Source organism: Gadus chalcogrammus, chromosome 17 (assembly GCF_026213295.1).
Source record: "Gadus chalcogrammus isolate NIFS_2021 chromosome 17, NIFS_Gcha_1.0, whole genome shotgun sequence".
Classification (NCBI taxonomy): Eukaryota; Metazoa; Chordata; class Actinopteri; order Gadiformes; family Gadidae; genus Gadus; species Gadus chalcogrammus.
Window position 1 is genome coordinate 11,138,383 of NC_079428.1, and position 15,836 is coordinate 11,154,218.

General features: G+C 46.1%; 1 protein-coding gene across 7 annotated transcripts; it reads right to left on the reverse strand.

Annotated features, from left to right (window-relative positions):
* Positions 1 to 909: 909 nt before the first annotated feature.
* khnyn (KH and NYN domain containing) lies at positions 910 to 15,631 on the reverse strand. 7 transcript variants are annotated; one of them, XM_056575526.1, is made up of 9 exons: positions 15,364 to 15,631; positions 14,948 to 15,208; positions 12,770 to 12,904; positions 9,718 to 11,684; positions 8,962 to 9,092; positions 7,838 to 7,934; positions 7,504 to 7,611; positions 4,677 to 4,778; positions 910 to 3,865 (listed from the first exon to the last, which is right to left on the reverse strand). In XM_056575526.1, exons 2-9 carry the CDS (start codon positions 15,167 to 15,169, stop codon positions 3,475 to 3,477), a joined length of 3,153 nt encoding a protein of 1,050 aa, XP_056431501.1. In that variant the 5' UTR covers positions 15,170 to 15,208; positions 15,364 to 15,631; the 3' UTR covers positions 910 to 3,474. The 7 variants fall into 7 exon arrangements, 6 of the variants coding, with proteins under 6 accessions (XP_056431501.1, XP_056431503.1, XP_056431502.1 ...); XM_056575528.1 differs by having other exon boundaries at positions 14,948 to 15,218; XM_056575527.1 differs by having other exon boundaries at positions 15,360 to 15,631.
* Between the last annotated feature and the right edge of the window lie 205 nt (positions 15,632 to 15,836).

Below are 15,836 nucleotides of genomic sequence, written 5' to 3' on the forward strand. Positions count from 1 at the left end.
GAAAACTAACTCTGTTAGCTGTTTGCTAGTGATACTAAAGTCTTTATCTTTCATATTTTATTTTTTTCAGAGTCTCGTATTTGTGTATTAAGTCTTAGAAGTGGTTTTTCCACACACCAAATTGCTGTGTTCTTTCAGAAAGTCGCAGTCAGGATCGCTTTTCACTCACTTTATTTTGTAAAGGTATCTACGAAAAATGATATCTACAAAGCAAAATGAGAGGAATTGTATAAGCACACATGGAGATACGCTTAGTAGGACATCTGATGGATGCGTTACCTAGAGCATTTCTGGTCCCTTGGGCTATGTGTGGTGACCAGTGGCGGCTGGTGATCAAAAATGTTGGTGGGGAACAGTAATAGACTGGGGGTCTGGGATTCCCCCCCCCCCCATAAAATAAGGGCCATTCCACCAGCCATTGCTATTTCACCCATTGTTGTTATTCTGATATTGAGACAAATCATGATCACTGTCCTATAGCGTCCGTTTTTTGTGAGTCTCAATGTCTACTTCAAATGCAGTTAGAAATATGAGACAGTTGCTTCATTTAGTTTATATGCTACAGGCCGAAAGACTAAATTAATATGTAACTTACTTGCTCCTTTTAAGTATAACATTGCTTGGGGAGTCCAATTCCTCCACTGAAAAGGGTGGAAAGTGCTTACAACTCTCTGCTAGTTAGCGATCTATCTCTTCTCTATCTAGTTGTGTTGCGCGAATGCTGCTGAGGGAGGTAGCCTATTTGATTGATTCGCTGAATTTTCCAATCATGTGGTGATAACAAAAAAGAAAAGCGATACCATTGGTCTGGGGCGCACACTGGTGCGACCCGAGGGCGAATTTTTTTGCGCCAATGAAAAGCTTTTTCTGCTTGATAGACAGCAAAAAGTTAGCGAGCTTACATTAACTTCAACGAGGCCGGCGCGCCTGACTTGGAGGAGGGCTTTATTTAGAAAGACCAATAACTAGCCTAGCCCAAATCATTGACGTTCAGACGCATTTAAATGGTTGCTGGCATTGACAAGTAAATCAAACGAAACGAGGATAAACGCTATGTATTTTTGTTGATTTATTTCGTATTGATAATAGTTGAATATTCAAGTGAATATTTCACGGAGGGGCGGCGCCCTAGCGCCCTCTATAGACCCACCGCCACTGGTTGTGACTTTAATAATGTGCAAGCGTGGCCTCCGTAATGTGCTCTGATTGGCTAAGCATGGTGCTGAGCTCCAGCCTCCTGGATACCCGTATGTGTACTCGGTGCTGGTCCCTTGTGGCTATGTGTGGGCATTACAACTTGGTTGGTGGCTTGTTTCTGACCTCCTGTAGGAGATTACACTTGTTTTTGTGGCCTTGAGCTTCTGGGTTTCTCAGACACCTAGCCTGGTAGTATCTCTGGAATTGATATGTGAATGAATGGTGATCTTACTTTTCAATTATTATTAAACTTGGGAGTTACAGTCGCAATCCCCATTTCACTGCTTTTTGTTTCTCAAATTAAGCATGTGACGAATAAATACTTGAATCTTGAATGGCACCTCACATGAGCCAAGGACATATCTAGTCACCAAGGACATATCTGGCCTCTTAGTATCCGTCACACACAACACAAGTACTTAGTTAGTAATGTCATTACAGTTTAAAGAGCCAGTGAACCCACTGTTTCAGCGGAAATTCGAACACGATGAGTTTTCATTTAAAAACAGCACAGGCCTGAATCTCAAATAATTCTAGGATTATTTTAAAGCAAGAGAAGGAAGGAGACCAACAACCTTAAATTTGAAACATTAGACACAGGAGACACCAACCACCCTGGCCCGAGCACCACATGAAGCCCCACAGGACTCAGGGCTCCATGGGGATCACCTCTTACTGCACCTGAAAAGAACGACGATCCACGTTAAGAGACAGGAACGATTGTTTGACGTTGATCTCGGTTAACAAAGACGTTTCCTTCCAGCGGGAAGGCCATTGTGTGCATAAGCAAAAACAGCGTCTCAATATTACACTCAAAAAGTTGCCGATGCTGACAGCGAAAAGCATGTAGCATTAGCTTGCTAGCAACAACGGAAAAGCATACATATGTGATAAATGCAAGAGTATTGTTTGATAATGACATACACATGAAACATGTCTTCAAATATGAACTAAACGTGTCTAGTTTTTATTTGAAGACATGTTTCATGTCGTGTCCAGTTAATTTTTTCATATAAACTAGACAAGTTTTAAATGGATTGGTCTGGACTCACCTAGTCTGCAATTTAAGTAGTTGTTGCTGGCAGTTGCTGCTCCTGTAGATGTGGATGGAGACCAGAGTGCCCAGTAGATGTGTTGATACTCTGAGAAAAGTAGTTCCCTTATTTCGACAATACTAAATCATTATTTGTTAAGAGTTTCTGTGTAGGTAGGTGAGAGACTATCAAGATAAAATGAGTGGTTTTGAATAAATGGAACCCAGTCGGCTAAGAGAGCAACTCAGCAACCCTCCCACATCCATGGACGTGAACTCGGGAGAACGGCTCTGCTCACCTTCACAGCCACACTCCATTTACTCCTGGTATGTCTCGCAAAGTAAACAAAAACATAAAGTCATCTATTATGTTTTATTTCATTTATTTATTGCTCTTTAGAGAAAATAAAAAAATATATATATCGCTGTATTTATTCTTAGAAAAATAAAATGATCCACTCTGAAGGATAAAAGTCTATGTTTTCATCAAATGCAGAGAATTTCTTCATGCTTCCAGAGAGACGAGGCCAACAGACATGTGGTCATATCTCACGGTGGAATGCAGGAAGTTCTCACTGCTGCAGTGGTCCTTTCGTATAACCAGAGAATGTCTAATAGGAAGACGGGCTCTGGTTTAACGGACCCTTTACACTTTTTTTATGTTAGGAATTGAAATAAGGCACTTGAATTTCAAATAAAGTAGTATCATCGAACACGTCTCCACATTTTAGAAAAATTAAGCGTTTTAGAAAAAAATTAAAATCACTAATCCTGCGCTCACTGATATTGAGGCTTTACGTAAATTCATATAAAATCCATAAAATCGTCTTGCAATATGCAAAGGAAAATATACAGTGAGTTTACCTTGTTTAGCCACAGGCAAGTTATTTTTGGGGTGTTTTGCTAGTTTAACGGCAGGCTGTTTGTTGTGTTACCCTAGTTTGCTAGAAGCAAAAGATTAAATATTTGGTTGTTAAGCCTCAGGCTAGCTGTTTGTTGCTGTGCATTTTGATAATTTGGTCATAAGCTACCTAATTGTTTGTTCAGCTAGTTTAACCACTGGGGTTATTTGTAAACATTGTCAGCGCTCAATGCCATCAACACAATATTCATAATTCAGTGCAGTGCATGTCGAAATGTAACACACACAGTACTTCACAATCATTGGTCCAAGTCCTTGTGCGTCTAGCACTCAGGCAACCGGGGGCTTCCCCCGCAAGCATTTTAAAACGTACTGACATCGTTCAGCCTTTCTGCAGCTCTAAGACAAAGTGTGAGAGGAAGTTGATGTCCGTCTCGGTGGGGTGTCGCTGGAGAACCAGGCCCACCGTGCTGTCCTGACCAGGGAACACCTGGCACAGGCTGTCCCTGAGTCTGGCCGTCTCATCCACGCCCCTCTCTGGACCAGCCTTCCAACCCCCACTGCGGGTGACTTTTCCTGGGCTGGCAGCTCTGCCCGGCCCGCTCTTCTTCTTCCCGCCGGCCGCCCGTATCCCCCTCTGTTCTGGCTCTGGAGCCGCTCCCCCCGGTGTCAGGTCGCGGTACTGCAGGACTTCCGTCTTGGCTCGTGGGAGTTTGGAGGAGGGGAAAGGGGAGGCGACGCCAGCGAAGGAGTGGCTGCCCGGGTAAGGAGTCCTGAAAGGAGGAGGAGGTTAAAGCTGACATATTATACCACCAGGTGTGAGTGTGAATAGCCTTTACAAGCCGTCTTAAAAATCTGCCTCTTCTGACATCACAAGTTGGTTTGTCCACCTAGATGCATGACGGATAGACGAGCAACGTTTGCTACTGTCCACTGGGTAGGCTGGTGGACTGATCAATCCAGCATACATCTAGGTGGACACGCCAACTTGTGATGTAAGAAGAGGCAGAACTTCAAAACGGCTTGTAGCGGCCTATCACACTCACACCTGGTGGTATAATATGTCACCTTGAAAAAAGGATTGGCACTACCGCCAATTTAAATACAAACTTTGCATTTCTGACTCCTATGGCTTTTCTTGCCGTCTGTCAGGTCGAATTTTTCAACAAGTTTGTGCGATATGAGCACTATAATGCTTTGTAGCTCCTCCAAATTAGTTTGTACATTTTGATTGTTGTAGGCCTCACAGTTCACTGGTGTCGTGAGTTTGCCTGTTTTGTGCGTTTACCTGTGTTCTGAGCACTGAGCAGACGTTTGTTGTGCCAATAACTGTGCTGTATGTTACCTGTTTTGCGACTTTACCTGTGCTGTGTGTTAACGATGTGCGTTGTGCGGATACCAGTGCTGTGTGTTAACAGTGTGCGTTGTAACTTTACCAGTGCTGTGTGTAAACGGTGTGCGTTGTAACTTCACCTGTGCTGTGTGTTAGCGGTGTGCGTTGCGAGTTTAGCAGTGCTGTGTGTTATCGCTGTGCATTGTGAGTTTACCTGTGCCGTGTGTTAACGGTGTGCGTTGTGACTTTACCAATGCTCAGAGCGTAAGAAATGGTCCAGGTGTGGCCCTCCTCGGCCAAGAGGGTCGTCTGGCACCATGAAGAGATCACCAACAAAGGTGTACTGAAGGAGCCTGCATGGGGAGAAAAGCAACCAGGAGACTGTCAACAAACTGTCATCAACGTGGATCCAACGTGGCGCCAATTTGAAAGTTAACAAAAAAAATGTTAATTTCATGATTTCATGATGTCGGTTTATTTGCATGTATTATCGGGAAGTTTTGATTTTCTTAGGAATATTGTGTGGCATTTTTTTTTTAATTATCTTAAAAAACATCTCAATAATAACATCTCGATGTGGGAGTGTGTGGCTGTTTCCCAATGTCAAGGAAGCATGCTCAACGGCCGCCCTTTTAAGGACGCTACGTCATAGAACGCCGACAAGCACTGTTCCAATGTTGAGGACACTAGAAAGCCGCGCCATTTTTGCGTCCTTTGTTTTGGAGAATTCCGAGATTTTTCAAGGATGCATCGCTGCATCCTAGACGAGCCAAAACTACCCACAATCCTCTGCGTTCACTGGGCGGGTTCTTGAAAATGGCAGAGCAGTACACGTTCGAATGAAGTCAAGTTATATTAGTTTTCAGAAATATTTTGTGCCGTATTGCTTTTTATAGATTCATCATGTTAATGCAAATAATCAAGCCTAAAGACCTGTGCCACTTTTCAAACGTTTTTGTAACTTAATGATACGTTGCTATATTTTGCATGGACGTAGCTGGTGTTAAACACCACTGTCACCAATGTCAATTTACTCGCTCACAAGATTACATGATTTATGTATACCTATTTATGTTTACATAAATAGGTATTTATGTATGTTTTGTATACCTATTTTATTTAATAATTTCTCTTCCTGAAAATGTTTCTGCTCTCTGAACAGAGGGCATAAAATAATCAGATGAACAATAAAAAAAACAAAAGAAACATTCACTTTTGTTTGAAAAAAGAATGAATATATAATAAAATATGCATCTTCTATAAGGAGGTGGTAAATACAGGATGCAACTCATGCAGTGTGAACCACAGTGGTAGGCTATAGAGGGGGCTGGGGGGGGCTACCTAACTCTGCAAACTAGGTGTCTATTTTGTGGTCTATTTTGCATTCTGCAAGTCAAAATATAATCGACTACTGAGTTCAAAGCACAATGTGGAAGTGTGACACAAGCCCATCACTGCAGATCTAACACATTATTTGCATATTTAACATATTATTTCCATGAATGCCATGACACTGAAACACATTGAATAAGCTTCCATCCGCACATATATAAAATGGACATAAACAAATACCGGTATGCAAAGATAAAGAATAAAAGAATGTATTAATTTTCAATCAATTCCGATTAGAATTTATAACGTGAAAACTTTATTTATATTAGTTACATTCTTTATCCAACAGGTATTGCACAAAGCTATTGAACTGGTAGATTTCAGCTTATTTCTAAACTGTTTGTATTCTAATGCGTTGTGGTCAAATAAATATCGATCAGCTTGATTGCTGCCATGTTTTATTCATAAGCGCACATGTGTTTACAAGCGGACACGCAGTATTAAAAAGCGGAAGCGGAAGCGCTTCCACACTACCAAGTCGTTCCCAAAGTCCGACGTTACAAACGCTAGGAAGCACTCGAGCTAGCACTCTAGTCTCATCTCCATAGGACGCGACTAGCAAGGACGCGTCCTAGCAAGGCTGCAGCCTTCACTTTGGGAAACAGCCTGTGTGGATGAATGCTGGTTTAGGCAGCCTCACCTGGCCAAGTCTAATCTGATTCTGGGGCTGGGTGAGGTTGCACACCTGTGCACACTCATTCAGTAATAAGTCTGCACAGGTTAAACCATTCATCCCAACACACACACTCAGGCTACGTTTACACGATGACGGTCTGAACAGAATACGCAAAAGTGGCGTTGCGTCTTCACTTTTTATTCTGTGTTTAGACGAGCGTTTTCGGGAGGAAATCTGCGTGCATACGGTGACGCAAAAGTGTGTGGAATTCGATTGGGTATGCATGCCAGGCGGCTAGGTGGTACTGTGATACACTATCACACAACACCGCCATGTCGGAGCGCATGCGTATAATCTTCCTTCTTCTCTTATCCGTGCCGCAAAAAACAAAAAGATCCTTCTCTGTTCAGTAATACTATCTGTACATATCCTTTACATTTCGTGGAAAGACTCCTGTACGCTTGTTAGAGCTGCCAGAGCAGCTTGAAGGTCCGACGCATGGAAATAATCGGACATGTTTGTTTATTTCCTTGTACTGGCACATGTATGTGACGTAAACTCGTACGCGACGTGAGCAGATCTGAGCAGTGTTTTGCGTCTTGGCAGTCTGGACGGAAACACTACGGCGGAGCGTATTCAACTTTTCCACTCTGGAGGGTGGTTTCAGATTTATGCGTTTTCATTCCCCAAAAACGCTGTCACCGTCTAAACGAAAGGCACTTCCGATAAAATATTTTGTCGTTTTTACCCGCAAGCGTCCTCGTGTAAACGGGGCCTCAGACGGAGATCTCCTGCATGGCAACATGCAGCCCAATTGCCATGAAACCCTGCATCCTTTGTCTAGGGGAGCCCAACCAATTCAACCTGGGTGGCGTGCAGCATTCCTACACGAGTAATTCTTCTTTTCCCTGATTTTCTGTACCTTTTTCATATCGTATGCAATCTTTCAATTCCTTTATCCAATACCTAATTTAATATATTTCGTCACACTTCTCAAACTTTGTCGTAGAAATGTGTGATCTTCCGCAACACTTCTCTCCGTTGGTCAGAATAAAACGGCATTGTTTGACCTCTTTTTGATGATGTCCATCCATGCCTGGGACTCGTCCAGGAGGTCACGCAGGTTATCGTTGGTAACGATGACGCCGTCGCTCGTCTGGGCCAGTTGCAGCATGAACCTGACGGGAACAGGCAAAGGTCAGAGGTCAGCAAGGGTACGCAACTGCAACAGATTTACATAACAGACTTGGTAGAGAACAATGTTTTCAACAGCCTATTAAACAATATATATATGTTTTTAAGTGCATTGCTAAGCGAGGCGCCACACCTACGTCTGGATCGTGACCCATTTGGAGTCAAGACCACAGAAGCGCTGCTCTATAGATTGGACTGGTCTGGACTGACCTGTCGTCGTACGAGTTGATCCTCTTCCCCAGCACCTCCCGGGAGGGCGTGTAGGAGAGCAGCCCCAGCTCCTGAAGCTCCGTCAGGTAGTGTTGCTCTGGAGAGCGAATCAAACACACCTACGGTCAAATACATCATGACCCACGGCCACATAGTCCCACACTCTGAACCATTAATGGTGGAATTCCAGACAGCCTCCGCTGTGCCTGTAAATGCACTCAGAAATCACCAGCTTCCCTCACTCAGACTTCTGGAGTAACTTATTAACAGAGTGGGTGTGACGACGCTAGATAAGACATTCCTGGTGGTACCACCAGCCCTAGAGGGAATCACAATACACAGATCTTTGTATTGTTTGAAACACTGAGAGAATGATTATCTTCTCCCTAGCTCAAAAGGACTTACGAGGGGGGGAACCACAGGTTGCAGAGTTACTTCCCCGTTCGTCCAGGAAGTGCACGTATACTTCAGGAAGTGCATGTTTGTTCACCCTTCAGGAAGTGCACGTATACTTTGTGGTAGAAATTACTGATTATATTCTATGGTAAACTGTGATTATTATGAGGTCTTTTATACCTAATAGTGGAAAACACACGGTGCCTAGGTGTCTGGGTTTAGAACAGATGGAGCCCCCCCTAAAAGGAGCAGGGCTATCTTTGCAGACCATTTGTTGTCTATTTTCTGACCATTCAGGTTAAAGTGGATTTATGACTGAATGGAGGCAGACACCTCAAGGAGAAGCTGTTCTGTTTGTGTGTATAAAAAGACGCCGCAGTTTGTGAACGGGAGTGGCTCTGCAGACTCACTCAGGCTGTTGTCGTTGTTGTTTTTCTTCACGATAAAGTCTTTTTCAATTCTTGCTCCGGACCCCTCGATTTCTTTTACTCTCTCTCTTAAATTAGTCTAAGTATTTTAAATCTCGATTAATCTCCTACAACTTCAGGAACTGCATTGCATTGCAAGTCTAGGGGGTAACCCTGGTACCTTTGATCTTGGGGTCTAGGGAGTAACCCTGGTACCTTTGATCTTGGGGTCTAGGGGGTAACCCTGGTACCTTTGATCTTGGGGTCTAGGGGATAACCCTGGTACCTTTGATCTTGGGGTCTAGGGGGTAACCCTGGTACCTTTGATCTTGGGGTCTCGTTTCTGCCTCCACTGGGGCAGGAAGGTACTGATCCGTCGGTGGCCTCGGGTCCAGAAGTGCTGGACGGCCAGAGCGATGCCACGGCACGAAAAGAAGTGGCCCAGACCATGACTGCACCACACACACACACACACACACACACACACACACACACACACACACACACACACACACACACACACACACACACACACACACACACACACACACACACACACACACACACACACACACACACACACAACATCAATACAAAGCTTCCCAGGGCGCCACCAGATGAGCCACACCAATAGACAGATGGACATTGGCAAAACACAAGCCGCATACATAGGGATAGGTTTGGGCCCTCTTCAGGCGAACGGCTTATGTATCTGTCCTAACATGCAGCGTTTAGATATGGAAAATATGACAATACAATGTTATTGTCAGGGGCGGCGCCTCTACTGAGGGCATCATTACCTTAATGCCCACTGTAGGTATTTATAGAGTTCCCTTTCAGTTTAATATCAGTTTTATTTTCACTTACTCTTACTTATTGTCACACATTGTGTGGCTGTTTTATTGTTAATGGAGAGCAAGCATACTGTTTTGCTTGCAACACATGCTGATAAAGACTTTCAAATCTTGAATGTACTTCTACTAAAATAGGTAACACAGACATGCACATTAATATGTTTATATTTCGTACTCGGGTTAAGAAGGGGACGACACTATAAACACGTTAAAAACCGTCCACCTCATGGCCACGTTGCTCCCGTCTATGATGATCATCCTCAGCCCGGGGTCTCCGGGTTGGGCAGGCAGCTGGAGGTCAAAGGTCTGCCGGAGACCCTCCAGGAAGCGCTGCTCCCCGGTGACCAAGGCGCCTGTCGACCAAGGCGCCGCCAGGAAGCCCTGCGACGGATCCTTCAGTGCCGGGCCGGGGAGATGGAGGGGGGGTTGGTGTTGGTGAGCTGGATCGGGCGGGGGGAAGGGGTAGGGGAACTCGGCCGAAGGATTGGAGGTTTTGTTGTTTTGGCCAGTAGGGGGGAGGTGGCCAGGGGCTTGGGGGTAGATGAAGGGGACATGGGGCTGGGGTTGGTGGGAATAAGGTAGCAGGGGTGAAGTTTCAGGTTTTTTTGCCTTCTGACCCGCGTGGGGGAGTTGGCGGGGGGTAGGTCCCGGACCCAGGCCGGTGGCGGGGTAGGTAAGCAGCGGGGGGCCCCTGACCTCTGGCGGCGGCGGCGTCGCCGTGGAAACGGAAGGCTTGGGTAGAGGTTCCTGAGGTCGGAGCGCGACGCTCGGTTTCCTTTCTTTCGGGGCGATTTGGGCGGGCGTCAGGTGACCTCCTAGCCTGCCTCTTTCCTCCTCTCCGGGGCCCGTCCTCCTCGCCTCCCACTCCAGCAGCCCCTCTTCCCCCTCCTCCTTGGGCACACCCAGCGTCCCCGCCTCCCGCTGCAGCCGGAGGATCAGCTGGTGGGTGGAGAGGTCGGGGAGGCTGCCGTAGACCTCCGCTACCTTCTCCTCCTTGTAGCCACAGCTGGCGGCCGCCCTCTTCACCACCGCCAGGACAAAGTCCTCCTCCGGGTCCCCCCGGCCCTCGTCTCTGGAAGGTTCACTTCGCATTCTCCTCCCTTTTTCACCCGTCCCCCCTTCACCGACCTCAGTCTCCGTGGGGTAGTTTCTCTGGGCCTGGCGCCTTCTATTGAGGAAGTCGATTATGGGCAGGTCGCTCTTCGGACTCAACTTGACTTGGCCGCTTCGGTCTCCGGGCTCCGGGCTCCTGTCGCTGCAGTCCTGCTCCTGCTGCACCAGGTCCAGGATCTGGGAGGCCTCCCTGGGACCCGTGCGGGCTAGGACCTGCCTCACCACCTGCTCCGTGTAGCCCATGGCCGTGAAGAACTTCAGCAGCAGCCGGAACTCCTTCTGGCTGCCCAGGGAGAGCACCGCCTCGCCGTCCTCCGTATCCCCCTCCTCCGGTTCCTCCTCCGGTTCCTCCTCCGGTTCCTCCTCCACCTTCCCCTCGAGCGCCTCCGCCCTGACCGCTTCCTCCTCCTCCGGGCCCTGCTCGGCTCCATCTCCTCCGCCGCCTCCTCCTCCTCCTCTTCCCCCGTTTCCGACAGCCGTGTGCCCGGGTGGGCCCGACGCGTCCCAGGGTGTGAGGTCTTCCGCCGGGGGACCTGTGAGACCCCACCCAGGTCGCTCTGTAGCCGGCGACGGGTGCTCTGCCACCAAATGCGGCGCGGCTCGGCGACGCTCCGCCTCCTGGCCATCGGGATCCCGGGCGCCTTCCGGCCCGAGACGAGCGAGGGCGTTGGAGGCGAGGGCGCTCGCGATGTTCCCCGACTCCAAGCCCAGTCTCGCGGGGCCCCCGGACACGGGGCTAGGTGAACCGTTGCCCGTTGGTTGGTCTAGACACTCTGAGGAACGATCCAAAGAACCGGGGCTGGAATAAAGACCAGACTCTTTCACCAGGGCCAGCAGGCCCTGCTTGGCCGCCTCGGGGAGCGCTAGAAGTTCCGGGGTATGCTTGTCCTCCCATTTCCTCACCAGACAATTGAAGGCCCGGCTTGAATCCAGGGACTTTCCCAGGGCCCGGCTGCCTGTTTCGGGGCATTGGTCCTGGGTGATATGGAACCTTTCCAACAGGTCTGTGATAAGGGAGTAGGCCTGTACTACTGGCTCTGTGAGGCCAGAGATAAGCAGGCAACCATGGGAGCCGACCTGAATCAGGTGAAAGAAAACCATGTCAAGTTTAAGTCTGTCGATCCCGTCGATAAAATTGACAGTCTCAACATGCTTTTCTAGATTAAAATATTACCACCGATATTGACAAATCGGATTACACTTAAAGCGTAATGGACCTCGCAGAAACAGGAATATATTATTCATGTTATACTGTCGGTTGCCATCTACAACCCTGCCGCTAGATGCTATTACATTTTACACACTGATCCCGTTACATCTCAACATAGGGAAATTATATTTGTTCATGTCGAAGGGGAGAAACAAGCTGAATAATTTTGTCAAAAATAACATTATATTGTCCAAATGTATTCATTAAAAGGTTCTCTATCTCTGGAGATCTCCACAGTACGGCAGTTTAACTGTCATCCAGACTTCATTCTACAAAACGAATCGAATTAATCTCCAAATTGAACAAACAAATAGTATGGGAGAAAAGATGTATTGAGGCTTAAAATAACTATTTGGAACACCTTGTCCATCTGTTTGATGCCAGTGTGGAACGAAGCCGAGTTCACAGAGGGCCCTGTTCCAAGGGATTCCTTTTGTCATTCATAAAACCACCTGTCAGGCTTCTGCTAGGAGCCCCGCGTCTTTTTGCTTAAACCAGAGGCACGGCCGCGACCCCCTTTATGACATCCTGAGGAGCTTCCATCAATAGATTACCATCAGGTTAACAAACGTTGTTGGGTTGGTGAGGGACAGCTGCCCTCAGAAACCTCCTTGTAAAACCTTGTAAACGAGAGACGCAGGGCGAACTCCCATCTGAGGCCTCGGATTATTGTAATGTATGCCTATTCTATTGTTTGTTGATGAATGTTGTGATGTATCATTGTTTCTAGTATTATTACAAATATATATGACCATAATTGTCCACAAGTATTGTGTGCTTTTTGCGTTTTGGAAATCTCATCTGTCTTGGACGCAATATCTGGTAAAGGAATTGCCACGACAGTGGTTACTTTATGCAAGTGGTAATAAAGCCTTAATCTTTCAAACCTAGTCCTTCTCGACCTTCGAGTACTAGATTGCGGGTTTTTATCCACAACAAGCTCCATGCATACCACAATATATGCGGATGTGTTTTTGATCAGGCAGTCCATGAACAACCCCTGGGCTCCGCAGAACACACAGTGCAGGAACCCTGGGTACGGCACTTCCTGTTGTTGTTCCTCGTTGACCAGGCCTCGGACAAACAGCTGTCACAGGAAGAAAAAAATAATGCAAATTACTTTCAAAGTAAGAGCAATGTAATGTCACCGCAAGGAGAGGAGTCCATAATAATACATACACCTAACCCTATTGACCAGGAGTTAAAACTTTAGACACAAAATAGTTAAAACGATAAATTATGAGATTCAAATTTCATACAAGAAGTAGTCGATCTATCGATACGTCTATCAACCTGTCTGTCTTTCTGTCTAGTATATATCTGTCTCTGTCAATCATCGTGTATGTATAAAAATTTGTATTGATACAAGTTGGAAAATTAATTTGGTCTTTAAGAGGCATTGTGACTCAACGCATTCATCTCGGTGTAATCACCCAGGTGGGCCGTGTTTTGGTCTAGGCCGCCCTAATACATTAAGACTAGAATGATGTGTCATATCTGTTGGTGAGTTGCAAGGTTTATGGACCTTCAGAGAATTTGAATGTTGATTTAATATCTGTTGGTGAGCTGTGTTTTTTATGGACCTTCAGAGGTTTAATGTTTGCTTTATTGCAAATATTATTGCTTTTTGCGGAAAGCTAACAGGAAGAGGTGTCAGTTAAATAACTACATTGCAGGGGGTCGGGAAGGGATACAGGCGGTGATTGGAACAATAACGCAGCATTAATAAAAGGTAATAGAATAGGCCGGCTCTACAGACAGTGGTGTAGTCTACGTGATACGCAGGTATACGCCGTATACCCACTAGGAACGCACCAGGATTTGCGTATACCCACTTAAAAATGTGCACGGATACGTATCAATCGTCTTGTGACAGATCTTTCACTTCTGTGTTAATTTTTCGCAAATACCGGTTGGGTATAACTGCAATAAAATACTTTTAGCAGGGGAAGTTATCTCCTACATTCACCATACATAAAATTCCCCCTGCACGCTCGCGCGCTGCCCTGTCTCTATTACGAAGCGCGAAGCTGCCCCTGCATCTCTGCAGGTTAGTTGGCGGGCCGAGCCCCTCCTTCTGGCGCTGTGATTAGCATCCCACACAGATTGAAAGTTAAACGCGGGAACAATTGGCCTGTTAAAACAACTGGATAAAACGTTAAAAAACACAACACAAACACTTAAAGAGTCCCAGGCTACATGCTACAATAACATTCAACATTACAATATGAAAAGCAAACTACACACATAGGGTCAACTCGCTACTGCAAGTTGACCTTGCAGCAGCAGATGCCACTACCAGAGCTACGGAGACTAGCAAAGACACAACAGAAAGAAAAGTGTGTGTGTGTGTGTGTGTGTGTGTGTGTGTGTGTGTGTGTGTGTGTGTGTGTGTGTGTGTGTGTGTGTGTGTGTGTGTGTGTGTGTGTGTGTGTGTGTGTGTGTGTGTGTGTGTGTCCAGTCCTCCCAAATTAATGTGTAAACCACATAACAAGTAGTCAACAGAAGACAATGTTTTAATCCCACTGTATATCTCCTTGTTACTTTTAGATGTGAACCCCTGGACAGCCTTTCGGACTGGGTGTCAGGCTAGGGAATTTAAAAACAGGCATCCTTGGTTAGAGTGGAGGGAAAAAAAAGTTAGGTAAATGTCAGCCAACATGCAGTTGGTATGCACAATTGAAATTCATAATGTTAATCACTATGCAAATGAGATTAACATTATGGTTAGCCATGGTTGTAAACAGTTGATTAAATTATTTTGAGTAGATTTTGTCCTTGTTTAGCATGTGCTATTGCTACTATAGATATACAAAGGACAACTTGTCATTTTTGTGATATATTTGTTCACACTGTTATTACAACTGATAAACCTATTCAGCTGTCCATGATTGGTGATAATCGTTATACTCTTATATCAGCGGGTTGTAGACCCCTGCGTTGGTGAGTGTGGTGCGACACCCCATAAGCGCCACACACGTAGGCCTACACGAACCAGTGGGACGGGTTTGTACGAGGCTGGGAGGGAATCATCACAGTATACCCACTACAATAAAATAGACTACACCACTGTCTAGACAATAATACATTTCACTTTTTACTCAAGGCAAAATGATGGAGTTAGACTGACCTTAGCAGCGGCCACATTGTGGCTCGCACCCCGCAAGTTGAGCCACATCTGCCCATCGTTGTGAGGCACATCGTCGGTCCCGATCCCAAATGAAACCCGGAATATCTTCTCCACTGAATGTCGCTGGGACGTTAGAGAATCCCGCAACGTACCGGCGCAGGCGAACTCATCCTTCACCATTAGCTCACCCTCCCTCTCGGAACCGCTGCGCGACGGGTCCATCAACCCAGTCTCTCTCTCTCCAAACACCTCCCAATCTCTCTGAAACGACCTAATGGTTATTGGGGGACCGACGCATCGAAAGGGAATGGAGAGGTAGAGGCTGAAACATTGGCACAATTTCGGACTAAGTTGTCTGATATTACGCTATTTTATACATTGTTGAAGTAGAGCTAGCCCTAACTTCTCCTACCTACTTTGTTGGACGGCTTGATCTGTGTCTGCCTTTAAGTTTCGTCTTTACTTCCCTTCTCTCTCATTTGAGCAGGGGAAGAACCGGTCGTAACTCCAAAATGTTGGCACTCGATTATGATAATAAAGGCGATAAAAAAGCGGAATATTCTACATTATAACTTGATGATTGTTTTAACCTGTCTCCTATTTCACTATAATGCAAAGTTTCGTAGTCCAGACAAACCCAAACAAAACGAAAGTGGCAACGACGCGCCAGACTGGGGCGGTCCCCCAGGCACTTCATGGCGGTTGCCTTGATCCAAGGGTCCGAGCGTACAGGGGGCGTTGCTTCTCTCCGTTACCAACCAGTCAATGATCCGGACGCACTGTGACTGGTCTTTTGATTGGTTGGTAAAAGAGATTTGTGCCGCCCAGTTTACGTTCCGATATTTATCTCGGAAACCAAGTGAATAGTTGATCTTAGTTACGTCAATAA